The sequence below is a fragment of the Neoarius graeffei genome, chromosome 12 (genome assembly GCF_027579695.1).
Source record: "Neoarius graeffei isolate fNeoGra1 chromosome 12, fNeoGra1.pri, whole genome shotgun sequence".
Lineage (NCBI taxonomy): Eukaryota > Metazoa > Chordata > Actinopteri > Siluriformes > Ariidae > Neoarius > Neoarius graeffei.
Window position 1 is genome coordinate 35,622,621 of NC_083580.1, and position 22,500 is coordinate 35,645,120.

Genomic DNA, 22,500 nt, shown 5'->3' on the forward strand with positions numbered 1-22,500 from the left:
AGGGTTGATGTGGTCATATTTTCTAGTTCTAGTAAGGACTCTTGCTGCTGCATTTTGAACTAACTGGAGCTTGTTTATGCACTTACTGGAACATCCAGACAAGTACAGTGGTGCTTGAAAGTTTGTGAACCCTTTAGAATTTTCTATATTTCTGCATAAATATGACCTAAAACATCATCAGATTTTCACACAAGTCCTAAAAGTAGATAAAGAGAACCCAGTTAAACAAATGAGACAAAAATATTATACTTGGTCATTTATTTATTGAGGAAAATGATCCAATATTACATATCTGTGAGTGGCAAAAGTATGTGAACCTCTAGGATTAGCAGTTAATTTGAAGGTGAAATTAGAGTCAGGTGTTTTCAGTCAATGGGATGACAATCAGGTGTGAGTGGGCACCCTGTTTTATTTATAGAACAGGGATCTATCAAAGTCTGATCTTCAAAACACATGTTTGTGGAAGTGTATCATGGCACGAACAAAGGAGATTTCTGAGGACCTCAGAAAAAGTGTTGTTGATGCTCATCAGGATGGAAAAGGTTACAAAACCATCTCTAAAGAGTTTGGACTCCACCAATCCACAGTCAGACAGATTGTGTACCAATGGAGGAAATTCAAGACCATTGTTACCCTCCCCAGAAGTGGTCAACCAACAAAGATCACTCCAAGAGCAAGGCGTGTAATAGTCCGTGAGGTCACAAAGGACCCCAGGGTAACTTCTAAGCAACTGAAGACCTCTCTCACATTGGTTAATGTTAATATTCATGAGTCCACCATCAGGAGAACACTGAACAACAATGGTGTGCATGGCAGGGTTGCAAGGAGAAAGCCACTGCTCTCCAAAAAGAACATTGCTGCTCATCTGCAGTTTGCTGAAGATCATGTGGACAAGCCAGAAGGCTATTGGAAAAATGTTTTGTGGATGGATGAGACAAATAGAAATTTTTGGTTTAAATGAGAAGTGTTATTTTTGGAGAAAGGAAAACACTGCATTCCAGCATAAGAACCTTATCCCATCTGTGAAACATGGTGGTGGTAGTATCATGGTTTGGGCCTGTTTTGCTGCATCTGGGCCAGGACGGCTTGCCATCATTGATGGAACAATAAATTCTGAATTATAACAGTGAATTCTAAAGGAAAATGTCAGGACATCTGTCCATGAACTGAATCTCAAGAGAAGGTGGGTCATGCAGCAAGACAATGACCCTAAGCACACAAGTCGTTCTACCAAAGAATGGTTAAAGAAGAATAAAGTTAATGTTTTGGAATGGCCAAGTCAAAGTCCTGACCTTAATCCAATCGAAATGTTGTGGAAGGACCTGAAGCGAGCAGTTCATGTGAGGAAACCCACCAACATCCCAGAGTTGAAGCTGTTCTGTACAGAGGAACGGGCTAAAATTCCTCCAAGCCGGTGTGCAGGACTGATCAACAGTTACCGGAAACGTTTAGTTGCAGTTGTTGCTGCACAAGGGGGTCACACCAGATACCGAAAGCAAAGGTTCACATACTTTTGCCACTCACAGATATGTAATATTGGATCATTTTCCTCAATAAATAAATGACCAAGTATAATATTTTTTGTCTCATTTGTTTAACTGGGTTCTCTTTATCTACTTTTAGGACTTGTGTGAAAATCTGATGATGTTTTAGGCCATATTTATGCAGAAATATAGAGAATTCTAAAGGGTTCACAAACTTTCAAGCACCACTGTAAGGCCTTACAATAATCCAACCTGGAGATAATGAAAGCATGAACTAGTTTTTCCGTGTCACGTAGGGACATTAAATTTCTTATCTTAGCAATATTTCTGAGATGAAAGAAAGCTATCCGGATAATGTTATCAATGTGAGTTTCAAATGAAAGACTGGGGTCAATAATCACTCCGAGGTCTTTTACTGCTGCACGTGAAGAAACAGAGGCTCAGTTGGATAAGGCGCCATACCATAAATCCAGGGACCCGGGTTTGATTCCGACCCGAGGTCATTTCCTGATCCCTCCCCATCTCTCTCTCCCGCTCATTTCCTCTCTCTACACTGTCCTATCCAATAAAGGTGAAAAAAAAGCCCAAAAAAAATCTTTTAAAAAAAACCATTCTAATTGCTGATCTGATAGTTATATTGTTAACTACAGGGTCACTTAAATTGTCTGACCTTAAATTAGTAGTTTGAATTTTTTGTTGGATATTCTCAATTTTGTCATTAAAAAAATTCATGAAGTCGTTGCTACTACATACTACAGGTGCACATGTGTTTTATAGTGGACTTATTCCTGGTTAATTTTGCTACAGTATTAAATAGGAATCTAGGATTATTTTTGTTATCTTCTATTAGGGAGGAGAGATACAGTGGGGCAAAAAACTATTTAGTCAGTCACCAATTGTGCAAGTTCTCCCACTTAAAAAGATGAGAGAGGCCTGTAATTTTCATCATAGGTATACCTCAACTATGAGAGACACAATGAGAAAAAAAAATCCAGAAAATCACATTGTCTGATTTTTAAAGAATTTATTTGCAAATTATGGTGGAAAATAAGTATTTGGTCAATAACAAAAGTTCATCTCAATACTTTGTTATATACCCTTTGTTGGCAATGACAGAGGTCAAACATTTTCTGTAAGTCTTTACAAGGTTTTCACACACTGTTGCTGGTATTTTGGCCCATTCCTCCATGCAGATCTCCTCTAGAGCAGTGATGTTTTGGGGCTGTCGCTGGGCAACACGGACTTTCAACTCCCTCCAAAGATTTTCTATGGGGTTGAGATCTGGAGACTGGCTAGGCCACTCCAGGACCTTGAAATGCTTCTTACGAAGCCACTCCTTCGTTGCCCAGGTGGTGTGTTTGGGATCATTGTCATGCTGAAAGACCCAGCCACGTTTCATCTTCAATGCCCTTGCTGATGGAAGGAGGTTTTCACTCAAAATCTCATAATACATGGCCCCATTCATTCTTTCCTTTACACGGATCAGTCGTCCTGGTCCCTTTGCAGAAAAACAGCCCCAAAGCATGATGTTTCCACCCCCATGCTTCACAGTAGGTATGGTGTTCTTTGGATGCAACTCAGCATTCTTTCTCCTCCAAACACGACAAGTTGAGTTTTTACCAAAAAGTTCTATTTTGGTTTCATCTGACCATATGACATTCTCCCAATCCTCTTCTGGATCATCCAAATGCTCTCTAGCAAACTTCAGACGGGCCTGGACATGTACTGGCTTAAGCAGGGGGACACGTCTGGCACTGCAGGATTTGAGTCCCTGGTGGCGTAGTGTGTTACTGATGGTAGCCTTTGTTACTTTGGTCCCAGCTCTCTGCAGGTCATTCACTAGGTCCCCCCGTGTGGTTCTGGGATTTTTGCTCACCGTTCTTGTGATCATTTTGACCCCACGGGGTGAGATCTTGCGTGGAGCCCCAGATCGAGGGAGATTATCAGTGGTCTTGTATGTCTTCCATTTTCTAATAATTGCTCCCACAGTTGATTTCTTCACACCAAGCTGCTTACCTATTGCAGATTCAGTCTTCCCAGCCTGGTGCAGATCTACAATTTTGTTTCTGGTGTCCTTTGACAGCTCTTTGGTCTTGGCCATAGTGGAGTTTGGAGTGTGACTGTTTGAGGTTGTGGACAGGTGTCTTTTATACTGATAACGAGTTCAAACAGGTGCCATTAATACAGGTAACGAGTGGAGGACAGAGGAGCCTCTTAAAGAAGTTACAGATCTGTGAGAGCCAGAAATCTTGCTTGTTTGTAGGTGACCAAATACTTATTTTACTGAGGAATTTACCAATTAATTAATTAAAAATCCTACAATGTGATTTCCTGGATTCTTTCCCCCCATTCTGTCTCTCATAGTTGAAGTGTACCTATGATGAAAATTGCAGGCCTCTCTCATCTTTTTAAAGGTGGAGTACGAGATTTTGGAATAACGGTTCCCGCAAGCCATATTTTGAAAAGAAACACGCCTGCCCTCGCCATGCTCCCACCCCCCGCGTCTCCACCCCTCCTCCCCCTTATAAAGCCTGAGAAAGTCAGGCTTTATAATGGGGGTCTATTGCGTTACACACCAGTGGAGCTCGTTAAGTTAGAGTGTAGAGAGCTTGGAAAAATAGCTCAAACTTTCTCATTTAAACTGTGTTTTCAGCCCCAATTTTCACTCCACACACACAATTTTCTCAAAAGTAGTAGCTACACTTGTCCTGATTCACACACTGTGTCTACCTACACGATAGGACTTGCGGTTTTTGAATGAGAAGCCTGAAAGTGAGGAGAGGGCAGGCACGCAGCCCCATAGACTGCCATTATAAACTTGGCAGAAAAGTCACTCGTTTTTAACTCGCTCTAGTGACCTCATTTTTTACACAATAGACAAAAAAATTACATCAGTGTGTTCAGGAGAGCCTTGTGGTGCTCAATGTGAAATAATTTTGTGAATATCTCCTTCCGTTTTCATGTAAATCCCTGTTGTTCGGAGGGAGCGCACTGAGAAAATCCTGCGCTTTCTGTGCGACACTCTGCTCGCAGCGCGCGGGTTGGGGGAGGGGCTGCTCGCTCTCTCACACATACACACACACAGAAGGGACGGGCTGCTCGCGGGCTTCAGTCTGATTGACGTGTCAGTATCCAATCATTTTGAGGTGGTACCTCGATAGGATTTGATGGCGTTTTTCCTTTATTTTACACTGTAGACTGGATTGAAATATTTCGTTTTTGGGTCAAACCTCCTATTGTACTGCTTGCAACATGGGTGTGAGGAGCTTTTCAAGCAATATGGTAAAAAATACTCCTGAAAAAAATCTCGTACTCCACCTTTAAGTGGGAGAACTTTCACAATTGGTGGCTGACTAAATACTTTTTTGCCCCACTGTATGTTTAATTTGCCATGCAAACGTCAGGTAATAAAACATGAGTATAAGTGAAGAATGCATTTTATTACACTGTAAAAAATCCCAACTAAATAGCTCAACAGTTTGAGCACTGAAACACACCTGGACTCCGAGCTGCTGTCCTGCTCCTACTCCTGCTGAGTGGTGTGTCGGGATGTCCTTGTCCTTATCACTGAGCATGGCACAATCGCCTGACAGCGATGATGGGATTGCAGTGTCCTCACTTCTGGATGTCGTGAGCTGAAACATACATGAAAATCAGCAGACATAATATTAATTACATAAGCATATAGATACTGAAATGAATGCTTAAAGCATGTGTATTTACCTGTGAAAATACCTCTGGCAGGGTGCTGTGCCTTCTGCCGGCTTGAAGGCATACTCCTCCCTGTCCGTGCAGGGCTCGCCGGTGCTGCTGCCATCATCATCAAATTCTTCCTCCTTCTCCCCCTCTGCTGTTTCAGGCTGGGTTACTTCACTTTTGCTTGCTTCTTCTTGGGTCCCATTTTCTAAACTTTAAACTGAAAATTTTTTATTTTTCCCACAAAATATCCAGTGTTCTTCAGCCGAAAGAGAGATGCAGAATGCTGCAGATATGCTGGTTTTATACCCACTCCTGGTTTGCATATCACACGCAAGTTATGAGTGATTGTAACGTGCTAATCACATGCGTCACACATGCTTCACAAGTGTGGCCCAAACCCGTAACGCAGGAAACTGGTAAAATGCAAGTCTCTCACACACCACACTCACTAAACACACACTGATCACGTACGTCAGATATACGCTTTCCACAGGCGAACGGCGCAATTTTTCCCATGCCTCGAGGAAGTCAGGTGTGCAACCTGTACTTGACAAGTACTTTGCCCATACTCCTCCCCCAGACATTCCCCCGTCTTCATCGCGACCCTCCGGCATGGTTGCGAGCTACCAAACCCTGCAACCTGTGTGTGTCCAAAACACTTAGGGCGGGTTGTGAATGAGGCTTAAGTATCTACATGACCAAATTGAGTTACATAGAGAAATTTGTGAGAGTTCAAAGTCACCAACTGTGAATAAGCCCTTAGTGTTAATTTATTCAGCACCATACACACACAAGCTATCGAACCTGTGCAATAAAAAAAAAAATCACATCATACAAAAATCACAAATGCTTGAATAATTTGTTTAGTTTTTCATATGTAGCTGTCACCACCTGGCTGTTGTTATTCTAGATAGCCAATGTAACTTAGCCAGGCAACTTACCCAAGAAAAACTGCTCTTTACAGGGAGCAGAAGATTTGCTCATAGCCTGTTTATTGGCATTTTCTCACTTGATTGCTGCTAAAATTCTTTGGTGATCAGGTTCTTTTGGAATGGAATAAAATTGAATATCTTTGTCCCATCCCAAAGTGCAGAACATTGAAGGTATTGATGTTAGTTAGTAACTCCAGAGTCTTTCGGTAATAAATATGGCAGAGTGATCATATAGTTTGCTTACAATAGCATCACTTTTTTGTGAAGTTGTTTTAAAAAATAATAATGTTATGAAATCAGATGACTGCTGTCTGTTTAAAAAAATGATTCACCTTTATGTAAAAATTTAAGATTACACCTTTTATATATTTTGTATAGAAAATATTTTGATAGCTTTGAAAAGGAAGAAATTATTGTATGAATTTGGCACAATAGTTTGTGTGCGTGCGCGCGCGCACACACACACACACACACACACACATATATATAAACTAATTAACAAAAAGCCGGTTTCTGATAGCAAATTTTCCATCCCACGCGGAGATCATCTTCAGGCACTGTATTTAAACGTACAAACGTCAGTGTGTACTGCCGTTTGTACGTTTAAATGCAGTGCCCGAAGAAGATTCCTGTGTGGGATGGAAAATTTGCGATCGGAAACCGACACACACACACACACACACACACACACACACACACACACACACACACACACACGTACACGTGTGTATGTGTATATACACACACATGTATAGATCTGTGTGTGTGTATACACACAACCCCGATTCCAAAAAAGTTGGGACAAAGTACAAATTGTAAATAAAAACGGAATGCAATGATGTGGAAGTTTCAGAATTCCATATTTTATTCAGAATAAAACATAGATAACATATTAAATGTTTAAACTGAGAAAATGTATTATTTAAAGAGAAAAATTAGGTGATTTTAAATTTCATGACAATAACACATCTCAAAAAAGTTGGACAAGGCCATGTTTACCACTGTGAGACATTCCCTTTTCTCCTTACAACAGTCTGTAAACATCTGGGGACTGAGGAGACAAGTTGCTCAAGTTTAGGGATAGGAATGTTAACCCATTCTTGTCTAATGTAGGATTCTAGTTGCCCAACTGTCTTAGGTCTTTTTTGTCATATCTTCCGTTTTGTGATGCGCCAAATGTTTTCTATGGGTGAAAGATCTGGACTGCAGGCTGGCCAGTTCAGTACCTGGACCCTTCTTCTATGCAGCCATGATGCTGTAATTGATGCAGTATGTGGTTTGGCATCGTCATGTTGGAAAATGCAAGGTCTTCCCTGAAAGAGACATCGTCTGGATGGGAGCATATGTTGCTCTAGAACCTGGATATACCTTTCAGCATTGATGGTGTCTTTCTAGATGTGTAAGCTGCCCATGCCACACGCACTAATGCAACCCCATACCATCAGAGATGCAGGCTTCTGAACTGAGCACTGACAACAACTTGGGTCATCCTTCTCCTCTTTAGTCCGAATGACATGGCGTCCCTGATTTCCATAAAGAACTTCACATTTTGATTCGTCTGACCACAGAACAGTTTTCCACTTTGCCACAGTCCATTTTAAATGAGCCTTGGCCCAGAGAAGATGTCTGCGCTTGTGGATCATGTTTAGATACGGCTTCTTCTTTGAGCTATAGAGTTTTAGCTGGCACCGGTGGATGGCACGGTGAATTGTGTTCACAGATAATGCTCTCTGGAAATATTCCTGAGCCCATTTTGTGATTTCCAATACAGAAGCATGCCTGTATGTGGTGCAGTGCCATCTAAGGGCCCGAAGATCACGGGCACCCAGTATGGTTTTCTGGCCTTGACCCTTACTCACAGAGATTCTTCCAGATTCTCTGAATCTTTTGATGATATTATGCACTGCAGATGATCATATATTCAAACTCTTTGCAATTTTACACTGTCAAACTCCTTTCTGATATTGCTCCACTATTTGTCGGCGCAGAATTAGGGGGATTGGTGTGTAGGGACAGCCACAGTCCCCGTCTAGAACTACAAATCCCATCAACTAACTTCCACGATGACCTACGTCACGGCATCTATGATCACCTACGTCACGTCACGTCACCGACTCTATAAGTGACCCGGTCACCCCTAACTCGCGCGCTCTCTCTCTGTGGATCTTCGCATCATACAGACATATAGAGATACCCCGTTCAGCAGATCATCCGAAATCACGACGTCTGCCTTGCAAGAAAGAAGACTCAGTGCGCTTTTGTATATACCACTGGCCACGGTAAAGAGTACCTAAGTGCGTCGTCTCACTCAATTGAGTTACAACCGGTTTGTTTATTATAAGTAACGTTACGACTGCAGCCCAAGCAGTTAATTAAAAGTTAGAAGCGATCGGATTCCTTCTGACTTAATCGCTGTGCACATTATTGGTCAGAGACTTTTCCTCACGAATGACGAAGCTTCGGATCAAGGAATTCTCTGCGCCTTCACAGAAGCGACCCATGAGTTTTCTGTGAACCTCCGCGAGCACCCGAAACTCCGTGAAACTTCGGGACATCTCTGCAATCCTGCATAGGAGCAAGATACTGGAAGTAAGGCTGGCATTTGGGCAAACTAGTCTTAGGAATTAACTTTATGACGTAGTGTGAATTTAAACTCAGAAACTGTTTTAATTGTGCATACTGTAGACACTTAGAGTGTCGAGTTGATCATTGTGGTTCCACATTGTTCTCTCCGTTGTTTTAATAGATAGGTTGTTGCATGCTCTTCTCTATCTTCTTTAACACCCCTTAATTTCATTATTACACACACTTTGACCTCATCAAGATTTCAGTGGATTTGGTAATGTTATAAGGTCGTGGAATTAGCAACCACAACGAATTCCTTTGTCTCAAGAAAACCACGAGGTGATTTTCCCTTCCCCCCAACACCTTAGATAACATTCCAATCTCTGATTTATTTACCTCGTGCACCTCCCGCGTGCATACTCAAATTCTTTCTCTCCTCCTCTCTGCCTCTCACTTCTCCGCTCTCACACTGCGCAGCCGCGCACGGGACATGCCCTAAGAGCTCAGTCGCTCGCTTAGTAGCAAGGAGACATCATCTCTGTCCCTTTCGCACACGCACACATGCACACACGCTCATCGAGTACTACCTCACTGTTTGTGCCTTGTCTATATATTGCTGCTGACCATATTGAATGTATTCAACTGCTATTACCCATTTAGTATCGTTGTTATAATAAATTCAATTATGCTGTTAAACTGTGTCTGTCTGTTTTTGCTACTGTATCCTTGAAGTCACACAATCTCAAAGAACTCCAAATTGCCTTCACCCAAGTGTATATGAATGCTATTGGCTGTAGTGTCTATGTAATCCAGTAAGTAATACATTATTGCTGCATCAGTAGTGATCATAATAATTTGGAATATACCATAATTTAGCTGTTTGGTAATTTATTATTAAACACCAAAATTAATGGCATTATTAATGAGACTGATTTAATGAGACTGATCACTTAAGACCAATTGCACCGACATATTTATTGGTGCCCCGTGTGAGGCGATTGGTTTGTTGACTTCTTGAATATTGTTGCAACAACAGATAAATTATCAGTTTGATTAAGCAACTGCCAAGGTATATCCCCAGGTGTGTTAAACGGTTAACAGTAGTGTGATAACCATATCACAAAATACTAATAACCTATTAGGATAAGAGATAGCATTTCCAAAGAAAAACAAACTTTATTAATTGATTAATTACGTAGTAATATTAATAATTAATTAATAAATTAACTTATTGATTAATTAATTACCTAATATCCAACCTAAGTAAAATGGCATCCCCTCGTGTCTCAGAGGCTGAAGACAACACTCAAGACGTGTCTCTCTTTGATGTCATCGCAGACCTCATTCACTGCTCTGCCTCCGAAAAAGCAAACATTAGGAACATGAGTAACGGTGAATGCCAAAATAACATGGATAACTCAATAAAACATATGAGAGATCCAAAAAGAACAACTATTAGCGTCCAAGAGGCACTAGGTAGCCTATTTCTGTTACACTTCCAAGATACTGATTTAGAAATCAGATACCTCCACGGAGAGGTTGACAGGCTGACCACCAGCAACGCCGAGCTGGCAGCCGATAACAATGATTTATATAGGGAGCGTGAGCTCTTGAAAAACTCCCTTGATGATTGCGCCAAAAGGCTAGAGAAAGCCAAAAAGGCTGCCAAGGAGCAGACCCCCCAAGAAGGGTGCGAGGAGCGTGAAAGACCCCCAGCAATGCGCCGAAGCTCAGAGCAGGAAGAGGCGTCCGAGCCGGACACCGTGGATTACCTGGTCGAGGACCAGATATCCCGCCAAACTCCATCAACTCGCTACACAACTCCTTCGTCGTTTAGCCAGGGTGGAGCCATACTACGCTCATCCCGAGCCCAGGCCCATAGCACACCCAGGTCAGTGCGCTACAGTATCCCTGATCCATCTTCGGATGAATCAGACTACGAATCTAGTGCGAAATGGGAGCAATACCAGAGTAGCTCAGATAGTGAGTACTCAGGAGAGCCAAGAAGGCCACACAAGGACATGCACCAAGCCCTTCGCCTACGGCAAATTGACCTACTTGCCAGAGATGTTCAGCAATTCGATCCTGACAATAAAAGAACAAATGTAAATGATTATTTGCAAGAAATTGACTGATGCCTGATGGACCTGCCAAAAGCCACAACGTGAGAGAAACTTGAACTGATCTGGAAGACCTCCAGTAGCAGCGTTCGTGCCTTTTTAGAGACGCTACCCCCAGATGTTCGCGATAGCTATTCGAAACTTGGCAATTACATGAGGGAAGAATATGCGCCATAAACGGATGAAACCTCCACGACATTGTGTGCAATACAAATTAAACAGAAATGGTCTGAGGTGCCTCGTGAATATTATAGACGGCTACGTACTGCCTATTTCCAGGGTAGTAGCGCACCAGGCTTGGAAGAAGATAGAGGCTTCAAATCCCTCTTCTTACATAACCTCCACCCAAGCGTGCGGACTCAAGTCACACTGACGTGTCGACAAGGTTTCTACTCGATGAGGGAAATTAGGCAACTAGCCTAAATGACCTGGGAGACCATTGTCAAAACCACAGACAGAAACGATGATGAACCCCGGGTCCTTAGTCTCCAGGGTGCAGACAGGCCCCCCGCTAGCCTTAGAAGGAGGTGAAGCTCCACCAGGGGGACCCACCTGGAGAAATCCCAGTCCGAACCGCCCCTTGCCGAGCCATCACCAGGGTGAGTGGAAGAATCGGCAAGGTAAGGCCAGGAGAGGTGGAGGGCAAGGCCACAGTGACCATGGCAATCGCTCATCATATGAAAAGGGTCATAAGGAACAAGGCGGTTGGCAGCAAGATCGTCATCCCCGCTCTGGCCAGAGACGGCAGGAGCGCTCCGACCGTAGCTCTACACATAGGGGTAGAGGTGACTGACACAGTGACTCAGACCAACCTGGTAAGTTCCGCTCAGAGCTGGATTCTTTGAAAGCCCAGTTGGCTGAGGTTAAAGGACTGTTACAGAAGAGGTCAGACCCCTCAACAGATAAAACAAAAGAGCCCAAGAAAGATGACAAAGGCCACCCGCTGGCATGACTAGGCCAGGAACCACGAGTATATCTCGTGAAATGGGGAGGAGATCCCTGTGAAACAGCAGGCGATGGTCAGGATGTAGGGCCCCCCCTGGTGGTGAAGGCGAACACACAAAACGCACCTCTGATGCAGTTCTTAGGCGATCTAGTTAGAAGGGGCAATGCTAAGCGCATTTACACCCCCGTGGTGGTCGAGGGTACAATCACCCTCCAAGCCCTTCTAGATACTGGATCGGAGATCACGCTCATATGCGCTAAAGTCTTCGCCACCATCTCTCAGACACAGCTCTCACAAGGTGACCCAATCCCAACCAAGCCCTGCAGCATAAACTTGGTCAGCTTCACACAAAACAAAGCCCCAGTAACACACATGGCATGGTTGGAACTCACGTTCCAAGGCATGTCAATCATACATCCCACTTACATCTGCTCTGTGGGTACGGAAAAACTACTGATTGGCCAAGACCTACTCGACAGGTTGGCGCCACTCATTGATTGTCGTCGCAGTCAATTGTGGGCCCAAATCACGACCCCACAGCCGTTGGATCCCACAAAACATGCACAAGCCCGTTGCAATGAGATGAGTGCATACACCGATCAACCGAGCACCACGGGAGACCAAATTTCCGATGAACTTCAGTTCATGTCTTTGTACACCGAGTCTGGCGTCAAAACACCCGACATCACGAGTCCCCCTAGTGGCCACAATTCTTTGGAAAACCACACCTCTTTCCTTTGTTCCTTGAGTAACTCAACCTCAGCTATGTACTGCCCTATCCTATCAGGTGAAGTGCGAGTCAATGGGACCACGGTCCTCAATGCAGCCATGACGCTTTGGTCTGAGAAGTCAGCCATCAGCCAGACTTTGTTTGACATGCTGTGTCAAAGCCATTCCTGCCCCGTATTCATGCAGAAAAGCCACCAACTTCTCTCTGCCGAACAACCCCAAACCTCTGTTAAGGCTGTTGGTGTCTGTGCCGTGACCATGACAATCGGAACAAGAGAGTTCCTCCATTTCCTGAGCGTGGTCCCTCAACTCTCCAATTCACTCTTCATTGGGGCAGACATTCTGGTCAGGCGAGGAGCCCAGATAGACATGGTAAACCAGGTAATCTGGACTCAAGCCAACGTCAAAAACCACCCACTCCTCGCTGACCCCGAACGCATGCGCTCTGGACAAACCATCCCTCAGGCATGCCAGGTAGCTAGTGAGTTTGACATTGTTATTCCTGCTAGGACGGCCGGTTTTTCCCTTAAGTTGGTCATTCCGAGAGGTCAAGAGCTTCCAACTTCAGAGGCTTTCTTCCAACCTCTGCCTCTAGTTCTGGAACTTAACCTAACAGTTTGTGGCACTCCTCTGCTTGAACTGAACCATCGTTCATCTTACATTCTGGTGCAAAACTTGACCAACACTCCTCTCACCGTGCCTGCTCGCCGCCCCCTAGGTCTGCTGATAGACAGATCATTCCATGACTTTGAACTAACAATTCCAGTCATAGGCGAACTGCCTCTTTCTTTGGTTGGACTAGAAGACAGTAGAAACACTTTCTTCACTGTCCCCAATAACATGATTCGTATCAAGCCACACGACATGCTGCGCGATGACCAAGTCTTCATGGCCAAAGCTGACACAGCAGAGGACATGATGGTATATGCCCTCTCCTCTCAGCCGGGTGAAAACACCCCTGCGTCAGATGCTGTAGATTCTCCATTAGGCGAACCATACCCAGGTTTCGAACTGGAGGTCCAACAACAGCTTACTAAGGCTGATAGTCTAACCTTGTACGCCCAGAACCATAAAATGGCATTGGGCCAAGGCTTAGCCGACTGCCAGCATTGCAATTGCGAGCAGGAGGCAGGAGAGAATCCTGCCCTCATAACTACACCTTCTCTTCCGTCAGACCACCACTATTATGATAACTCTTGTAAAGACCTTCCCATGGTCTACGTAGATGGTTGTTCCTTCCATCATGAGAATGAACTGCGAGCTGGTGTTGGTATTGTTTGGACAACAGGCCCTCTGAAAGGACAATACCAGTACCAAATCGGACCCAGGACAAGCCAATACGCAGAGATAGCAGCAGTGCCCATCGCTTTACAACAAGCTAGCAAAGTGAGCATTGAGCAGCTAGTCATCTGCTCTGACTCCAATTATGCCCGTCACAGCTTCATTTCTCATTCCCCCACATGGAAAATGAATGACATGAAAAATGCTAGAGGAAAAGTAGTCAAACACTCTGAACTTTTCCTGGCATGTGACAAACTGGTGGCAGGCCAGGGAATGACCATGTACTGGAAGAAGGTGAAAGGGCACTCCCAAGTCCTTGGACCTGATAAGGTTGGTAACGATGAGGCTGACCGCCTCGCCAAGGCAGGAGCTGTGGATGGCCCCCCTTGGGAGTTCCAAGAGGGATGGCTCCCTGAGAAACCGTGTCATGTCGTGAATGCCATTACCCACCGACAGGCTAGAGAAGGGTGCGAAGACCCTAAACCCCAGTCGCTGACCGTCCATTTAGGTAGACAACCAGGCGACGCAGATCTGGTAACTATGCAGGATAGGGACCCAACTATCAGCCAGATTCGCAACTTTGTCACATACCCAAGGGCATCCCCTATATCAGAAGTGGCGCTACAACAATCAAAGGACCTAAAACACCTCCATAACCTCCAGCACTGCCTGAAGCTTGAGAAAGGGCTCCTGGTGTATGTGCCTCGTGGCCAAGGACCACCCCGCGGGGTTGTTCCTATGGACCATAGGGGAGTTATGCTGCAGTATGCTCATGACCGTCCATGTGGAGGCCATAGAAGCGCTAGGGCCACCTACAAGACCCTTCAGCCGATAGTCTATTGGCCTTTCATGATCAAAGACATAACCAAGTATGTCAAAGGATGCCTGGTCTGTTGTCAATTTCGCCATCCAAACCGCTAAATAGAGCTCCACTACAAAGTCTAGGAATTACTTTCCCCTGGTCCAACCTCCAAACGGACTGGATCGGTCCGGTCCCAAAATCTTCCTGGGGTAACAAATACTTCCTTACCATCATATGCGCTTTCACAAAATGGATAGAATGTCTAGCAGCTCCCAACGATACCGCAGAGACCACTGCTCTCCTTCTCATGAACCATGTGTTCAACTGCTGGGGCCTCCCTCTATCCATCGACTCAGACAAAGGCACCCATTTCACTGCTGGTGTAATGGCTGCGCTGTGGAACATGTTAGGCGTTGAGGCGAAATTCCATATCGCGTACCACCCTCAATCCTCTGGTCAGGTTGAACGAGCCAATCAAACCATTGTGAGCATGCTGCAGAAGTATGTCGCCCATCATGGTAAAGATTGGGATGTGAAACTTCCCTTGGTGCTAATGGCCATTAGGTCCACCCCTCATCGCACCACTGGAGTCACACCCTTTGAGATGATGACTGGGCGGGAGATGGTTCTCCCACTGCATCTCCTGTACAGACCAGAGGACATGAGCGTCACAACTGCATACACCGCACATCAATATGTTGCCGACCTACAACACCACCTACAGTCAACCTTTGCATGGGCCCAAAAGAATCTCGAAACAAGCGTAAAAGGACAAAAGGCCTACTACGACCGAAAAGCCTCCCATCACGAATATCAAACAGGCGACAAAGCCCAATACTTCAACTTTACCAAGCCGGTAGGAGTCTCAAAGAAGTTCCGACCACACTGGTCGGGACCTTTCGAGATCGTGGGAAAACTGTCCCCCGTCACGTATCGCATTAGGACATCCAGGCCTAATCAAATGCCCTCATATCGATGGGTCCATAGCAGTCAAATCAAGCCTTTTGAACAGTCCTCACTCCAAAAAGGGGGTGGACGATAGTTAGGCCCATCCTGTCCACCTAGCTTGTACGCCTCACTCACCCATAAGTATACACTAACATTCCCAGTCACATTTACCAGCCCAATAAAGTAATAACCCTTCTGTATGTTACAGAATGGACTCCCTCGGGATCCTGTGCATCCTCCTCGCCCTACAACTGAGTCAGTCTGAGTGCGGTAAAAAGAGAAGTTAGCATTCTGAAAGAGGAAATGCCAGAGATCCGAGAGAAACTGCTTTCTGAACAGGAGGAGCTGCAGGGCTTAGGCAAAACCCTGCAGGGAACTATACTAACCGTTAACATGCATTCTGCTCTAATCAATAACACTGTGCATGCCGTAGACAAGTGGGCCGAAATAATCAAGAACGAGATCAAATATGTCCGGGTAGTAAGGGATTTGATGCAAGACCTGCTTAGGGAAATTGGCAGCTCAATCAGTACCCTGAGTAGTGGTAAAATCCCACCGTATCTGATACCCCTTAGCATGGTAGATAAAATACTAAAATTCGCTACTACTACTAATGTGTATTCATCGCAAATACACCTGGCCTATAGTCTTGGCAGTGCTATCCCCATTTTTGTGAATCCACAAGACTTAGAGATAGGATTCATGCTGAACCTACGCATCATTGAGAAAAACAACATATATAGACTCAAGTCTGTCCTCAACATGGGTTTCTGGAAAAACAATGTCCGTATACGCATACAGACACCACCCATGGTAGCATTCCATGATGACAGCCCCTCTGTCTACTTTATTCCCAACCTAGAGATGTGCAGCTCCACTAAAGACATCCACTGGGTCTGCCCAAGCAACCCATTCATTAGAGACACTACAGATCGCCTGTGTGGTTTGAGGGCAAAAGCGCCCGAACAAAAGTGTGTAGGTCAAATGTCCACAAAGGACGAGGATATGGAAACTAGAGTAGAAAGAGCTGGTAATCGGTGGGTTGTTAACACTCCAAAAACTGAAGTCATATGATCAGCACGACACAGCCACCAGAATGAAAATCCCAAACCAAACGGTGTTCCTTAGTGTACCACAGGGAGCCACCATTCACGTAGGTGATATCACCCTACACCATCTTAGTACTGACAGGTACGATTCTGAGATTGAAATGATAGACGCATTTCAAGGATATGATCTTGAGATCAATGACACCCTCCAACAGCAACTACTGGTTGAAGGGACCAAAACGGTGAAATTTAGTTTAGGCCAGACTGGAATTTCGACTATGGTCTCCCGCTACCAGGTCAGAGTCTCATCTGATCTAGGATCTACTATAAGTCTGATTGCTTTGGGACTTCTCCTCAGTGGCTGGGTCTTAACTGCTGGCATCACATACATGCTACACAAATACACTACACTTGGCGTGAACACTACTTGGTGTGAACCAGCTTGGCGTGAACACTACATGCCAAGCTGGATAAGATAGTCTGCGTCCCTGACAGCTTTAGCCGCAGTAGCGCACGCTTTCTGGCCAGACCACCCGCTGCTATTACCTTTCCAGAAGATTAGGCTGACTAACCCAAGCACTAATACTACTTTTCTTTCCTTCATTCCTTCTCTTCTCTTGTTTTTATGCATAGGAAATAAAGTAACTATGTAGTGTTTAATGTTTTTTTTTAGATGTGATTTTGACCAAGTTAGATAGTGATTATATGCCCAAATGCTTATAGCCTAATATTGGCCCAAATGCCTATGCCTCCAACTGTCTTACTAGGACTCATGAGTTTACACAGGTTTCACAGGACACCATGGACTGTACAGAGGATGCTACCTCAAGGACTATGGACATGTGGACTGTACTGTACTGTGCTCTCAGTGCTACGACTCAGTCATACCCCTGAGACCAAAAGGGGGAATGGAGGGACAGCCACAGTCCCCGTCTAGAACTACAAATCCCATCAACTAACTTCCGCGATGACCTACGTCACGGCATCCATGATCACCTACATCACGTCACCGACTCTATAAGTGACCCAGTCACCCCCAGCTCGCTGTCTCTGTGGATCTTCACATCATACAGACATATAGAGATACCCCGTTCAGCAGACCATCCGAAATCACGACGTCTGCCTTGCAAGAAAGAAGACTCAGTGCGCTTTCGTATATACCACTGGCCACGGTAAAGAGTACCTAAGTGCGTCGTCTCACTCAATTGAGTTACAACCGGTTTATTTGTTTATTATAAGTAACGTTACGACTGCAGCCCAAGCAGTTAATTAAAAGTTAGAAGTGATCGGATTCCTTCTGACTTAATCGCTGTGCACATTATTGGTCAGAGACTTTTCCTCACGAATGATGAAGCTTCGGATCAAGGAATTCTCTGCGCCTTCACAGAAGTGACCCACGAGTTTTCTGTGAACCTCCGCGAGCACCTGAAACTTCGGGACATCTCTGCAATCCTGCATAGGAGCAACATACTGGAAGTAAGGCTGGCATTTGAGCAAACTAGTCTTAGGAATTAGCTTTATGAAGTAGTGTGAATTTAAACTCAGAAACCGTTGTAATTGTGCATACTGTAGACACTGAGAGTGTCAAGTTGATCATTGTGGTTCCACATTGTTCTCTCCGTTGTTTTAATAGATAGATTGTTGCATGCTCTTCTCTATCTTCTTTAACACCCCTTAATTTCATTATTACACACACTTTGACCTCATCAAGATTTCAGTGGATTTGGTAATGTTATAAGGTCGTGGAATTAGCAACCATGACGAATTCCTTTACCCAAGTGTATATGAATGCTATTGGCTGTAGTGTCTATGTAATCCGGTAAGTAATACATTATTGCTGCATCAGTAGTGATCATAATAATTTGGAATATACCATAATTTAGCTGTTTGGTAATTTATTATTAAACAGCAAAATTAATATCATTATTAATGAGACTGATTTAATGAGACTGATCACTTCAGACCAATTGCACCGACAGGTCTCTCTTCCCATCTTGACTTCTGAGAGCCGCTGCCACTCCAAGATGCTCTTTTTAGATCCAGTCATGTTAATGACCTATTGCCAATTGACCTAATGAGTTGCAACTTGGTCCTCCAGCTGTTCCTTTTTTCCTGAGTTGTTCCTTGGTCCTCACTGTTGACATTTGACATGCTGTCCATGTTCTACTGTGAATACAATATCAGTTTTTGAGATTTGTAAATTATTGCATTCCGTTTTTATTTGATTTGTACCTTGTCCCAACTTTTTTGGAATCAGGGTTGTGTGTGTGTATATATATAATATAAAAGTCTGTGAACCCTTGAGAATTTTCTATATTTCTGCATAAGTATGACCTAAAAGATCATCAGATTCTCACACAAGTCTTAAAAGTAGATAAAGAGAACCCAGTTAAACAAATGAGACAAAAATATTATACTTGGTCATTTATTTATTGAGGAAAATGATCCAATATTACATATCCGTGAGTGGCAAAAGTATGTGAACCTCTAGGATTAGCGGTCAATTTGAAGGTGAAATTAGAGTCAGGTGTTTTCAATCAATGGGATGGCAATCAGATGTGAGTGGGCACCCTGTTTTATTTAAAGAACAGTGATCTATCAAAGTCTGATCTTCACAACATGTGTTTGTGGAAGTGTATCATGGCACGAACAAAGGAGATTTCTGAGGACCTCAGAAAAAGCGTTGTTGATGCTCATCAGGCTGGAAAAGGTTACAAAACCATCTCTCAAGAGTTTGGACTCCACCAATCCACAGTTAGACAGATTGTGTACAAATGGAGGAAATTCAAGACCATTGTTACCCTCCCCAGGAGTGGTCGACCAACAAAGATCACTCCAAGAGCAAGGTGTGTAATAGTCGGTGAGGTCACAAAGGACCCCAGGGTAACTTCTAAGCAACTGAAGGCCTCTCTCACATTGGCTAATCTTAATGTTCATGAGTCCACCATCAGAACACTGAACAACAATGGTGTGCATGGCAGGGTTGCAAGGAGAAAGCCACTGCTCTCCAAAAAGAACATTGCTGCTTGTCTGCAGTTTGCTAAAGATCACGTGGACAAGCCAGAAGACAAGCCAGAAGGATGGATAAGACCAAAATAGAACTTTTTGGCTTAAATGAGAAGCGTTATGTTTGGAGAAAGGAAAACACTGCATTCCAGCATAAGACCCTTGTCCCATGTGTGAAAAACGGTGGTGGTAGTATCATGGTTTGGGCCTGTTTTGCTGCATCTGGGCCAGGACGGCTTGCCATCATTGATGGAACAATGAATTCTGAATTCTACCAGTGAATTCTAAAGGAAAATGTCAGGACATCTGTCCATGAACTGAATCTCAAGAGAAGGTGGGTCACACAGCAAGACAATGACCCTAAGCACACAAGTTGTTCTACCAAATAATGGTTAAAGAAGAATAAAGTTAATGTTTTGGAATGGCCAAGTCAAAGTCCTGACCTTAATCCAATCAAAATGTTGTAGAAGGACCTGAAGCGAGCAGTTTATGTGAGGAAACCCACCACCATCCCAGAGTTGAAGCTGTTCTGTACGGAGGAATGGGCTAAAATTCCTCCAAGCTGGTGTGCATGACTGATCAACAGTTACCGGAAACGTTTAGCTGCGGTTATTGCTGCACAAGGGGGTCACACCAGATACTGAAAGCAAAGGTTCACATACTTTTGCCACTCACAGATATGTAATATTGGATCATTTTCCTCAATAAATAAATGATCAAGTATAATATTTTTGTCTCATTTGTTTAACTGGGTTCTCTTTATCTACTTTTAGGACTTGGGTGAAAATCTGATAATGTTTTAGTGTATTTATTTAGTGTAATTATTAGTGTATTTTAATGTTTTAATGTATTTATGCAGAAATACAGAAAATTCTAAAGGCTTCACAAACTTTCAAGCACCACTGTGTGTGTGTGTGTGTGTGTGTGTGTGTGTGTGTGTGTGTGTGTGTGTGTGTATACACACACACATACACATAATGTGTGTGTGTGTGTATGTATGTGTGTGTGTGTATATATATATATATATATATATATATATATATATAGATAGATAGTCAAGTTTATTTGTATAGCGCTTTTAACAATAAACATTGTCGCAAAGCAGCTTTACAGAATTTGAACGACTTAAAACATGAGCTAATTTTGTCCCTAATCTATTCCCAATGAGCAAGCCTGTGGCGACGGTGGCAAGGAAAAACTCCCTCATACGACATGAGGAAGAAACCTCGAGAGGAACCAGACTCAAAACGGAACCCATCCTCATTTGGGCAACAACAGACAGCATGACTATAACATTAACAGTTTTAACATGACAGTTTCGTTGATGATGTAACTCTTCATTGATGGAAACTTGAGTGCAAAACTGTTCATGACAACTGCAGTCCTAAAGTTAGCAAGTCAACTGTAGTCCTCAGCCATAAAAGCATTACTGTAAGAGTCCAGAGCGTCCTCCAGGTGTAACTTTCAACTGTCCTCATGGGGCCGTCCTCCACAGGAGCGATGCGATAAAACTCCAACCAGACACAGGGCACCAGGATGGATCAAGCAGGTCCAAGGGGCAGAAGAGGTCAGCATCTCAATCTCAGGACCAACATGTAACTCAGGGGGACAGATTTGGGGCGGGGAGGAAGGGAGGGAGAAAAAACACAGATTGTTAGGTATGCCCTAAAAATGACACAAGTATTAAGTCTGTGTGGTAGGCTCGCAGAGACGAGAGTCTTGACATCAGGCATAATACACAACAATGGTATGTTAATATGGCTTAAAAAAATATCATGACCTGCTCTGGCTGGATGCTTGATTGGGTGATGGGAGCACACTCATCAGCAATGATGGGATGCAGATGGGACCCTTAGGGCTGGCCAAGACAATTCAGTTATATTTCACCGGGTCTGGGACATGCGACAGAATGTCTGACGGCCGATTCCCTGCAGGCTACAATAGCCAGTCAAGGTCTCCGCCCTCTCCACCAAAATATTTCCTATTAACTTCATGTAATTCAGAGGGACAGATTTTTTTTGGGGGGGGAGAAAACACGGGTTGTTCGGTATGCCCAATGTCACCTGAATAAGTAGGAACAGTATACATATTGCACTGAGTACAAACAATATGCAGTGTGTGTGTATGTATATATATATATATATATATATATATATATATATATATATATATATATATATATATATATGTAGTAAATAAAAACAGAATGCAATAATTTAATTTACAAATCTCAAAAACTGATATTGTGTTCACAATAGAACATAGACAACATATCACATGTCAAAAGTGAGACATTTTGAAATTTCATGCCAAATATTGGCTCATTTGAAATTTCATGACAGCAACACATCTCAAAAAAAGTTGGGACGGGGCAATAAGAGGCTGGAAAAGTTAAAGGTACAAAAAAGGAACAGCTGGAGGGCCAAATTGCAACTCATTAGGTCAATTGGCAATAGGTCATTAACATGACTGGGTATAAAAAGAGCATCTTGGAATGGCAGCGGCTCTCAGAAGTAAAGATGGGAAGAGGATCACCAATCCCCCTAATTCTGCGCCGACAAATAGTGGAGCAATATCAGAAAGGAGTTTGACAGTGTAAACTTGCAGAGTTTGAACATATCATCTACAGTGCATAATTTCATCAAAATATTCAGAGAATCTGGAAGAATCTCTGTGCGTAAGGGTCAAGGCCAGAAAACCATACTGGGTGCCCGTGATCTTCGGGCCCTTAGACGGCACTGCATCACATGCAGGCATGCTTCTGTATTGGAAATCACAAAATGGGCTCAGGAATATTTCCAGAGAACATTATCTGTGAACACAATTCACCGTGCCATCCGCCGTTGCCAGCTAAAACTCTATAGTTCAAAGAAGAAGCCGTATCTAAACATGATCCAGAAGCGCAGACGTCTTCTCTGGGCCAAGGTTCATTTAAAATG

General features: G+C 43.7%; 1 protein-coding gene across 8 annotated transcripts in view; it reads left to right on the forward strand.

The window, feature by feature from the left end:
* dennd1a (DENN/MADD domain containing 1A) overlaps positions 1-22,500 on the forward strand; it is a 336,491-nt gene that overhangs the window by 307,573 nt on the left and 6,418 nt on the right. Inside the window, exon 21 of one of the 8 annotated variants that reach the window (XM_060935817.1) lies at positions 21,506-21,514. The exons of the other annotated variants lie outside the window; for them this stretch is intronic. Coding sequence (XP_060791800.1) covers positions 21,506-21,514 — 9 coding nt within the window. The remainder of the gene's footprint in view (positions 1-21,505; positions 21,515-22,500) is intronic. 8 annotated transcript variants of the gene reach the window in all.